General features: G+C 38.4%; 1 protein-coding gene across 1 annotated transcript in view; it reads left to right on the top strand.

Annotated features, from left to right (window-relative positions):
- Positions 1-204: 204 nt before the first annotated feature.
- Positions 205-12,254, top strand: part of LOC146572914 (dolichyl-diphosphooligosaccharide--protein glycosyltransferase subunit TUSC3) — a 79,046-nt gene continuing 66,996 nt past the window's right edge. The window contains exon 1 of the mRNA XM_085277364.1: positions 205-350. Coding sequence (XP_085133490.1) covers positions 246-350 — 105 coding nt within the window. The 5' untranslated portion in view covers positions 205-245. The remainder of the gene's footprint in view (positions 351-12,254) is intronic.

Genomic DNA, 12,254 nt, shown 5'->3' with positions numbered 1-12,254 from the left:
TAACTACTTAGGTCAGGGTCATAGATTATAAATGAGAGGCAAACCTAAATCATGGAAATAATACAGTTTTTTGGCTACGCCTCCTCCAACGCATGGATTAGAAACGTATTAGCAGGACAGTACTGTGAACGTTAAAACTACAAACCCCAGAGGTCTCCATATTCAAATCCTTTTCCGCTGATTGGATAACGTAGGATCCAATCGCTTGGTCGAGACGTGTCTCGCATTCATAGCATCTTTCCGTCATGGCGTCTATTTGGGCTAAATCCATTGTTAACCTGCAGGTCTTGGCTGTTTTTTTCTGCCTAATGGTATGTCTGCCACCGGGGGGAGGACAGAAGAAGAAAGAGGTAATGTTTCAACCGTAAAAATGTGTTTTTCATGTAAAATGGCCACGCTACTCACTGAAAGGGATGTGCAGGTTTAACCTACCGGTGTTTTTTAAGCTAGTCTGGGTTAGTCAGAATTCCCAGGAAGTAACTCAGAGAGAGGCTCTTGACATGCCGTTTCTTAGTTGCAATAAATTCCATTGGTGCCAATATGTGTTTTAAAGAAAAGTCTTATAAAAAGGTGTGCTTGTCACGTTTTCTGCGTCACTACGCCCTCCTGTGTTTCTGACGATGACAAAAGGACACGCATGAATAAGCAGAGCAAGCTAATGCGGGCTGTCAACAGCTGCTGCATGCAAAGTGTGTTTTGTTTGGAAAGAGTTTCTATTGGTGCTTTTTGGCACTGCTCACTCAAACACTGGTGCAGTGTGGCGAGTAATGACTTTATTTTGAAATCTGTCAGAATAGGAAGTGTTACGGTTTACTTATTAGTAGTTTAATAATGCTGGTGAGGATGCCAGAATACCCACAACTGATAGCAGCGTGCTGAGGTTTCTGTGATGCGCCGGTTGCCGGATTAGTAAAAGAGGGTGGTGTGGTTTTATTGAAGTTATAGTGGAACAGTTTAATCCAAAAGGATAGTGAGGGGAAAGTCATTGTAATGTATTTACAATATGAATAAGGTCTGTTCACCAGCTTTGTATTTGATTCATTAAAGTAAGTAATACATGTTCTGAGTTACAATATAAGCCTCCTAATTATATCAACAACAGGCATATGACACATATTTTAGCAATTTTGGGATGATGTGCAACGTTGGTATTGTTTTATTATTTGTTCTTGATTTAGGGGCGATCGTGGCTCAAGAGTTGGGAGTTTGCCTTGTTGCCGGAAGGTTGCCGGTTCGAGCCCCGGCTCGGCCAGTCTCTGTTGTTGTGTCCTTGGGCAAGACACTTCACCTACCGCCTACTGGTGTTGGCCAGAAGGGCCGATGGCGCAATATGGCATCCTCGCTTCTGTCAGTCTGTGGCTACAGTCTACAGTCTGTGGCTACAACTGTAGCTTGCCTCCACCAGTGTGTGAGTGTGTGTGTGAATGGGTGGATGACTGGGTGTGTAAAGCGCTTTGGAGTCCTTAGGGGGGACTAGTAAAAGCGCTATACAAAGAAAGGCCATTTACCATTTAGTTCTAGTCATAGTCTTTTGACTAAATATGGACGTAGTGTTTTGTGGGAGAAACGTTTCGTCACTCATCCAAGTGACTTCTTCAGTCTCAGCTGACTGCAGGTTTCCCCAAATCTTATAAATAGTACATTTGCATAATGACTGGAACCAGCCCACTAAAGGAACAATGGGCTGGGAGGTCAGTTCCTTAATCATAATTATGCAATTATCCTTCAGTGGGCTGATATTTTGGGGGTTTTCATGAGAAACAAGGAGCATGACAGCTAGCTGAACCACCCTTTCAACACTGTTTCCTGCATGCAGATCAAATTGTGAGTGTCTAACCTCATTGCACAAGAGATTTCTTTTGATTGAAGCACTTCATCTTGCCTTTCTTCTAGGGATGTTCCTAGTGACTAATTTCTAAATCAACTAAATGTGAAAAAAGAATTAGGCTAACTGACCAGTCAAAAACTAAGAAACCCTGAGCTACCAAGTTAAATCTGAGAACTGTTTAATGAACATGTTTAATGACAAAGTCTTATGTTTCCAACCTCCTTAATGGCATATGTGTCAAGACTTAAAATTTTAACAACAGGCTTTAGTAGTTTTTGTTTGAACATGTAGTTTTTATTGCTTTTGATAACATCAAATGTAGATATCATCTGTGATGCAAATATCTAAAGAAATAAAAGTGTAGAACCTCATGCTTGTTTGGTCATAAAATCTTGAGCACCTTTTGTAAATGGCTCTTGACTGCACTGTCAACCAAAATGGTTATCATATTGGGTGGTGATGCAGGAAGTGGAGTCCGCATCTAGTCAGATTTAGAAGTAGTTTTAGGTAAACTCGTCAGCATTCAGCACTGGAGCTAAGAGTATCGGACTGTGTAGAAAAGAGCTACAAAGCACAGCATGTATCAGGCTCTTTTTTTCCATCATATGTTTTCCTATTTTATTTATTGATAGAACATCATATTTTTAAATATATGTAGCCAGACATTTTGTGCTACCAATCTACACAAACACAGTAAAAGCCTGATGCTCCCAGCATCAACTAGGGAGTTGAAACAGGAACACTTTATTTTTAAAACCTTAACATTCTGTAAATTTAGACCAAGCCATGTTTAAAATTACATTAATTCTGCTTTTGAACTGTTTGCAGTACATTCATCTTTAAACTAGCACTCCTAAAGTTTTTACCCAACAATTAGAATCAGTGATAGTGCCACTGGCACTGAAAATGCAAAAGTGCAAGGTTTTTTGTTTTCAATTTTGACCTATTTTATAATAAAAAAAAAGATGCAAACTTTTTTGTATTGTACTTTTTAAAACATGAATACAAAGGGCATATTAGATGCTTGCCTGTGACTCTAGATGCTTGCCTGACAACACAGAATACAGAATTAAGCATTAAATAAGCAGGTTCAAATTTAATAAGCATAGCCACAAAAGTATAAAAATGATATATTAGCTCTCTGGGATATCTAGATGTTCTAGGCCAGATTGGATTTTATAGTCCTTTGCCATTGTAGGAATTTTATTTGTCTACATAGTCATGATCAGTGGATTTGTATGTGGGTAACTTCAGTTCAATAATAGGTTTTTGTTGGTTTATCTGCAGAGTTGATTGTAACTTGTGTTGTGATTCTATCCTGTAATGGTTTCCATTATTAAAATCACAAGATCACTTTCTTCCCTTTCATTTCCTTTAGCTATATGTGGTGAAGTTATTTACCTAAAGTCTGATGAACCCTGCTGACTATAGTATGTTGAGCATTTATATATTTTTATAGACCACGGGACTTGGATCAAGTCAGAATGCTGTTGTGCCTTTCCTGTTGGACCACTTCATCAACACCTTTTTTCTGAGCTGACTTTGAAAATGAATAGAAAATTAATTGAGTGGACTAATTGTGGAATGAGTATAAGAAAGAATGCATGGACAAATACATGACAGGTGAATGAACATCTGAATGAATGAATTGAATGTGTCAACTAATGAATGAACAAAGAACTGACTGAGTGTAAGAAATGATGAATAAATAACTGATTAGCCACTGATGAAAAAGTACTTGAATGAGTGAGCAAATGAATGAATAATTGAAAATGGCAAGTTTGCCTTGCTGTAAACCCTTTCTGTCACTACTTCTAATGGCTTGGGAGGTGTATCTGTAATTAATGTGCCATATTGTATCTAGGAGACTTTCAATAATTATAAAGTAACAACTTCAGGCTTGTGTATCTTTATGAAAATGAAAAAATGAAAATGTGTTACTATATAAATAATCCGTTTTGTGTAGTTTGTGGGAAACTGTGGCTGGTTTAAACCAAATTTGTAATGTCTTGTTAAGTGGCAATGACAATGAATAGATTTAAAAAATAGATTATTATAAAATTCTTATTTGTAACATTATTCATGCAAGGGTAGTAAGTGCATCAGTGCTTATTTGCAACAATGCTTTGCTTCACTTTCACAAAAATGCACAGGGGAGTTGCCTGTTATAGTCACAGTCTGTTAGACACTGACCGGCTCAAGGACACCTCTGCATTACCTAATGAGTGGCAGAAAAAGCATTTCTCAATTACTTACCCGGCTTAAATTTATCCAGCTATTATTAGTTTGCTTCTCTGACATTGAACCGCCTCTCTTTAAAACTTTGGAGTTAAAGTATTTTGTCTGCCAACATTTAACTTTGGACCATCCTTTATAAAGTACCAAATAGAAGAGAGGAGGTAGTCACACTTACACACACGCACACACACAAACAAAACACACAGCACACACACACACAGAGTGAGAGACAGCCATACTTTCGATGAGCCACAGGAGAAATATTGAGGGGTTATAATGTGAGAAATGTATTTTCCCAGTTGCCTGCCAGAGGCCATAGCAGGAGAGGTGGAGGAGGCGGAGGAAGATCTTATTTAGCTGGAAATGGACAAATTGGTGAAGCAGCACTTTGTATTCCTCTCACCAATTTCTGCTCTCCCTCACTGCCCTTTCCTCTGGCTCTGGCCAATGTATGATTTAACTCTAAACTGTAGTGAAGGATAACATGATCTGAATGTTAAAGGTAAAGCTGTTAAATATTTAAATTTTCTTTTGTTAAAGAAGTACACATAGGTTTGCATATTTGTTTGTTTTTTGGCTTTAGTCACTTAACTGGAACTAGATCATAGCTTTAGCTAGGGCTGTGCGATATGACCAAAATCTCATATCCCGATATAAGAATTCTATCATCCGATAACGATATAAATCACAAAAATGTAACATTTTCTGTAAATTCTGTGAGTCTCGGGCAGCTCGACTTGCGGGAAGTGTTTCCAGCTGCGCGTCATGTAGCTGTATTCGAGTGTTTTAACAGATGCATGAAACGATACATTTTTAGACATAAGTTGTAACGGCCGCCGTTTTCTTTGTGAGTATTTATTACACGGCGTGCTGCGGGGGAAGGCCTGTTCTAATGTTTGAGTCTAAGGTTTATTTTTTAGCACCTGGCAGCTCTTGTTTACTTTTTCATCCGTAAATAATCTGCTCTTTCACGTGATTCAGTTTATTTTGAAAAGTCTCAACAGGATCTTGAGCTTTATTGTGAAAGGTTTATGTGGAACATAAACAAGCGGACACGCGATGCTGTTACCGTCGTTGTTGCTAACCACAAAGCATAAAAACAGGCGCTTGTCCGTCCGTAGTGTGGTTATATTAAATATAAGAGAAAGAGAGAACTTTAAGAAATTAATATAGCCGTTACATGGAGAAACCTTTGGAATGCAAGCATGCTGATCCACACAGATATGCACACAGGTGTACACACGGGTATTCACAGACGCGGACTACAGCTTTCTTGGCTGCTGCCTCAAAGCACATTGTGCGCTGTCTATCTTGCGTGCTGCACAATATCGTTTATTATTTAGTATCTACTGATATCTGCTGCTAGCTAGTTTATTGTGATGGTGCCAGGTTTTTTTTATTATGTTGCTCTTTGTTGTTTGCTTTCTCTTCTGCTTTTTTTCTCCATACAGGTGACCCAGGTGTTTTTTTTGGGGGTTTTTTTGGTTTTTTTTTTGTTTCCCCCCCCCCCCCTTCTCACCGTCTCTTCTCCCCTTTGGTTTTCTTTCTCTCCCTCTCTTTCTTTCATTCTTTCTCCCTGTCCTGTCCCGTTTGTAGCAACTGAAAATAAAAGAAATTCATAATTATAATAAAGGTCAATCAAATGGACCAATATGGCAAGGCCATGATGATCCACTTGGTAAAATAAATCCGCTTGGCATCTTTCTTGGCCTTAAGACAACAATTCTGATGGCTAAAGATCCAAATGGGAAGAAGAAATTAATATAGCCACTACAGTGACCATCAGAACGATGAAAAAATATTGCCGTAAACAGTTTATTTTGCGACACCACGAGACAAACGATAGCGTAAAATGAAGCGATAGACGTTTTTATATCGTCATCCGATATATATCGTTATATCGAACAGCACTAGCTTTAGCTCATATTTATTATTTTATTTTATTTTATTTTTTGAAAGTTTTGTAATTATGACAGTCATCCACATGAAAAAAACAAACAAAAAAAACCCCTAACAAACAAACAAACATAATATGCACTGACAATAACATAATGGCACAGTGAAACCCTCAGATCTGCCCGGTCTGGGGGAGCTCCCCTCCACCTCTTTATGTCGTCAGGTTTTTGCTACTGTCCACGCAGCACTTTACAGTCCATCCCTGATGATGTTCGGAAGGGTATTTCCAGTCTCTTTTATGAGCTGCCTTCTAAAAAACAGTGACCACGTCCTTAGCAGGCCTTCCTTCTTCCAGTAGTTGCGTGAAAATACTTAGTTAAGCTCTGGTTATATAACCCACCACCCATCATCCCACATTACCAAAAAAATGTTAGCTCGTATTTATTAAAATACATTTTTGAGATTTTGTCCAGTCTGCATACAAGGGATCTCTTATTGATTCTTAAATAATGTAATTGAACATTCTATGGGAGGAAGTTCAGGCAAGTTAGGATGGTTTGCAAACTGGAATCCGGTTGTTCAGTGATGACGCGACGAATCCTACTTCCGGGTCTAAAGTATTCTACGTTTAATATGGCTTTTGTGTTGTTAACATGTTTAATGTTATGTATTTTCTTCTATTTGATCTCAAAAAGCTCCTAAAACAGTCAGTGATCACTGTTGACCTCCCTCGGCTTTTATTACCGCTAATCATTTATTTAAGCTCAGTTTTTAAAACCTTAGGATGTAACTACAGCCCAGCCCATGCAGCAGTATATGAATGAGTAACCTGGTATTATGGATGGATTATCTCAGTTGTTCTCCTGGCTGAAGTTTGGTCCTTTTACAGCATCCTGCCATGCGATTACATTTGTTCCTGACCACCGAGAACACTCACGTTAACTTTTATCGAGTGGAAAAAAAGTTAGCTTGTTTACTTGGCCAGTGGTGTTTGTGGAGAAGTCTGACTATGCAAGCTATGGATTAGAGCAGCAATTTGCTAGCAACCAAAGCAATCAAGAGGAGGTTTATGGTGCAGTCCTTTGCCAACAGGTCAGGAAATTCACTTTTATCCTAGCAACCAGAGATTGCCAGGAGGTCATTGCCCAGTTTCTTGGCCTGTGTGTCAGAAGGCTTAGGATATTCTTGAAAAGTATATTGGAACCTCTATTTGGAAACATGTTTGCATCCTCCGTACAGAATGAAGTAAATCTCCTTTGTCACTATGAGTGGACAAATAACAAAAAGCAGAAAAATAGGTAAAATCTGTAGCTACTATAAAAACTTTGTGACCTACTGTACATTTTGCACAAACTGAACATTGTTCTAGCACATTTATTGTTGGCATGTATACTGCGTGGACAATCGGGCTGGGATTTGATTCCTCAAAACCAATTCTTAAGGTGTGCTGGCAGAGCACATCAAATTTTTATTTATAGTTGATCTAAACAGTCACTCTGGTTTGCAGAGTTAAAAGACAGCTATCATGGGCACATGAAAAGTGCCACAAAATCTTTGAGCAAGTGATGAAAATAAAGGACAGTGAGAGAGTGCTAGAAAGAGAAGTTCAATGTCTGGCTTATTTATCACCTCCACACAGCTGCTTCTGTGCGAAGTGGGAATGAATGATGGATCATTGTTTTCTGAATGTTACAAATATTTGCAACATAGACAATATCTGATGAGTGTTGGAAAAGTGTAAGGTAAAGCATTAAAAATGTCTGTAGTAACTCTGATAAATTATTCTTTAGTGGTAAAAGGAGAAGTATTTAGACCGGGGGTGTCAAACATAAAGCTCAGGGGCTAGAATAGTCCCGGCAAACCATTTGGCTTACTGGAAGGTTGGAAAATGTAAAAGACTGCAAAGATTGTGTGATTTTTAGACTGTATTTTCATAAGTTTCTAAGTTATGTTTCCCACAATGTAAAATGTGAAATGAGATTGAAATTCCTGATCAAGACTGATGATAACAAAAAACAAATTAAAATAAATAAACAAATAACTTAGGCAACAGTACTGAAGCCTGCCTTGTTTTTAATTCCTACTTTTTGTGACTAAGTTAGAGGAAGAAATGGTCATTGAGAGAGAAAGAATATTTATATCCCTTCAGTAAGCCCTCGTTCATCACACCGGCTCTGCTAGATATTAGAGCTGGTTGTGTTTCTGTCTCAAGGCTGACCGCAGCACAAAGAAAGAACCGGTGTAAGCACTTCCTATACCTAGGTATGTGGAATCAGGGGAGGTAAAGAGAAAAAAGTTCAGGGCGGCAGGCAAGAAGAAATTATATATCAAGAGAATTATATATCTTCAGAGAGATAGCGATTGCAAAGTAGTGGGCTTGCTACCACACCCAGGGACCAGTCTAATAAGTGGATGGGAATAATAAGAGACTGCTACCTCTGCACACAGAGGTCCAATAAACTACTGGGTAGGCCCTTCAGGGCATAACCCAAGCCACTTCCACAGTTTAGACTGGGGCTTATAAAGCTGTGTAAGCAGTACTGACTCTTGGTTTTCTGTCTGACTTGTTCATGGGAAATGCTAGCTTACAAGTTACAAATTTTGCTGATTGATTTTTAAGAACCAGCAGATACTGAGAAAATGTGTGGTTCTTTTTGTTGTATCATGTTATATTTTGATGTTTAATGCACTGTGCTGATTTATGTTCTTGAATTTGCATCCATAAACCATCTTAAAATATTAAAATATTAAATTTTAAAATTTACACGAAACACTTAAGAATCTAGTCAATAGGGTTTTATTTTTGAAAAGGCTGCAGTAGCTTTTGACATCATGCATTAGTCTCTGATTAACCCAGTTTAGCTGGAAACATTATTTATTTGGCACATTGCTGGATTAATTAGAGAAAAACAGACTAAAGACTGTCCAAAAAGGGCTTAAGCAATTTCTGTTTAAAAATAACACTACATGTCACGGAATTGTGATTGTTAAGAAGTGCAGCTTTGTGTTTGAGTCTAATTTTAGTCTTTTAAGTGAAAAATAAATAAATAAATAAAAGAAGATTAAATTCTGCAAGACACAAACAATTTCATTACTGGGAGGAATGTATGCTGTGAAGATGATGCTTCTGTCACAGTTGCTTTATTTCTGTCAGAACTTCCTCATCTATCTTACTAAAAACTATTTTATAAGACTGGGTGACTCAGTGATTCTCCATTTTATATGGAATTATAAACCCCATAGAATTAGGAAGGACCAATTCTGCAAGAGAATGAGGGAGGGCTGGCATTACTTAATTTCATTTTGTATTTATTACGGGTCCACTGTTTCTTGCTCTGGTTTTCATTGGATAGATGAGAACTTCCTGGATGGTAAGAGATAAGGCGTGCATTGCTATAGCAATCATGTCCCCTACTTGGAGACATAAATCTTGTTATAGATAAAATCTGTGTTCCATACAACCCCATGATCTATAATGCAATCCATAATACAGGGTGGGCCATTTATATGGATACACCGTAATAACATGGGAATGGTTGGTGATATTAAAGTCCTGTTTGTGGCACATTAGTATATGTGAGGGGGCAAACTCCTCAAGATGGGTGGTGACCATGGTGGCAATTTAGAAGTCGGCCATCTTGGATACAACTTTTGTTTTTTCATTAGGAAGAGGGCCATGTGACACATCAAACCTATTGGTAATGTCACAAGAAAAACAATGGTGTGCTTGGTTTCAACTTGACTTTATTCTTTCATGAGTTATTTACAAGTTTCTGACCACTTATAAAATGTGTTCAATGTGCTACCCATTGTGTTGGAGAAATGCCAGCACAGGCATCCAGTATCCGTAGTTTCAGGTGCTGCACACCTCGTATCTTCACACAATAGACAATTGCCTTCAAATGACCCCAAAGATAAAACTCTAAGGGGGTCAGATTGGGAGACCTTGGGGGCCATTCAACTGGCCCACGACGACCAATCCACTTTCCAGGAAACAGTTCATCTAGGAATGCTCGGACCTGGCACCCATAATGTGGTGGTGCACCATCTTGCTGGAAAAACTCAGGGAACGTGCCAGCTTCAGTGCATAAAGAGGGAAACACATCATGTAGCAATTTCAAATATCCAGTGGCCTTGAGGTTTCCATTGATGAAGAATGGACCCACTATCGTTGTACCCCATATACCACACCAAACCATCACTTTTGTTGCTCCAACAGTCTTGGAGGGATCCATCCAATGTGGGTTAGTGTCAGACCAATAGCAGTGGTTTTGTTTGTTAACTTCACCATTCACATAAAAGTTTGCCTCATCACTGAACAAAATCTTCTGCGTGAACTGAGGGTCCTGTTCCAATTTTTGTTTTGCCCATTCTGCAAATTCTGTGCGCCGATCTGGGTCATCCTCGTTGAGATGCTGCAGTAGCTGGAGTTTGTAAGGGTGCCATTTGTGAGTAGCTAATATCCACCAAAGGGATGTTCGACTAATGCCACTCTCCAGTGACATGCGGCAAGTTCTACGCTGTGGGCTCTTGCTGAATGAAGCTAGGACAGCCACTGATGTTTCTTCATTAGTGACAGTTTTCTTGCGTTCACATTTCGGCAAATCCAACACTGAACCAGTTTCAGGAAACTTAGCAAGCAGTTTGCTGACTGTAACATGGGAGATGGGTGGTCTCGTAGGGTGTCATGCATTGAAATCTGCTGCAATGACCCGGTTACTGCGTTCACCAGATATCAACACAATTTCGATCCGCTCCTCACGTGTTAACCTCTTCGACATGTCAATGGCTGTGAACGAAGAGAAACTTGTAAATAACTCATAAAAGAATAAAGTTACGTTGAAACCAAGCACACCATTGTCACCCTGTACAATTAAAATGTTTGAACTGGAAAAAATATGGAATACTAATAAATATTGGACCACTCTTTTTTTTCATTAATTAATTTTCTTTTACATTCCTCCACTTTGTGGAGGAATGGACCATCCACTTTACTATTCTGTTCAGATATGCATACTCAGAATGCTTATTTTTAGTTGGTCCTCTCTGTCATTTCTTTCTTGTGAAAATAAATGCATTTTTATGTTTTACAGGTCAAGAGAAATAAATATTGTATCCAATTGCCAGTTTTTCTTCTGTTGCCAATAAAACCCAAACCCAAAAAGGCATAATGGTGCCACATTTTGCACATAGAAATGTTTCATTGTACTTCCAGTTAATTCAAGGGTTATTTTGTTTGGATCTTGCTCATTAGCCATAGTTATCTGAATTATTGATGCACTAGTGTCAGGCCTGCTTTCGGAGTGACTGATGGCCCATGCTGCTATGTCATTTTCCACCCCTGTTATTTCTCCCTTTCTATCTCTGTTTTTCCCCCCCTTGAATTTCCAGCATGTGTATCTAATTTCTGAGTGGGAAAAAGATTTTCCACCCTTCCTCCCATTATCCACCCTCTTTCTGCTCTCTTGTCATGTCTCATGTTTTTTTTTTTCCAGTAATCACCCTTTTCTGCCCTGCCATGTAACATTTTCATAATTATGTTGTTAGAGATGAAATGGTATGAAAATTTTATTTAATGATTATTGTGACCAAAATGATCACAGTTATCATAATCATTGCACAACTAAAATATGTGGAAAATGTTCAAGAAGTACTGATGCACACAATGATTTATAATTAATTCTTCATACTGCATATAAAATGTGCAAAAATGCTGCTTTTGTAGGAAACCAAAAGTTTGGGTCGTCTTTTGACACATAAAAACATTTAAAACATTAACTAAAAGACATTCCTTTCCCGTTCTATAGGTTGCATTTAAGCAAATGAGATGACCTAGGCCCACTTTACAATATGGAGTCACAAGATGACGATGATACAATGAACGCAAAAACTGACAAATATTAACAGTCATTATTTGAGTCTACTTTTTCTGTTGAAGCTGTTTTGTTTTTTTGTTTTTTTTTTTTTTTAACCGACTTGAGTCTTACCGGCTTTTAAGGAACCCTGTATTTGTTTGGGTGACTCTGCAGCCTGTGACCATTTGCAGTCAGTGAACATAGTCTGCAGACACACAATGAGAAAAGTAACACTGAACTCTTACATTATTGACAAGCTTTTCACAAGTTAGATAGAGAAGCTACGATATTTCTGTCCTGCTATGAAAGTGTCTACATCATACACTGAACTAAAAGTTAATTTAGCCTGCATTCACTATAATGTGGAGGTTATGAAGAGATTTTGTATGTGTCTGTACACAGGGTGACCATTTTCTCTAAAGTTTCTTGGCACTCTT

Source organism: Mchenga conophoros, linkage group LG6, assembly GCF_057382185.1.
Source record: "Mchenga conophoros isolate Kocher_MC1m ecotype Shallow Benthic linkage group LG6, M_conophoros_male_GT1.1, whole genome shotgun sequence".
NCBI lineage: Eukaryota > Metazoa > Chordata > Actinopteri > Cichliformes > Cichlidae > Mchenga > Mchenga conophoros.
The sequence above is the reverse complement of the archived record's forward strand: the minus strand, read 5'-3'. Positions and strand labels throughout refer to the sequence as shown.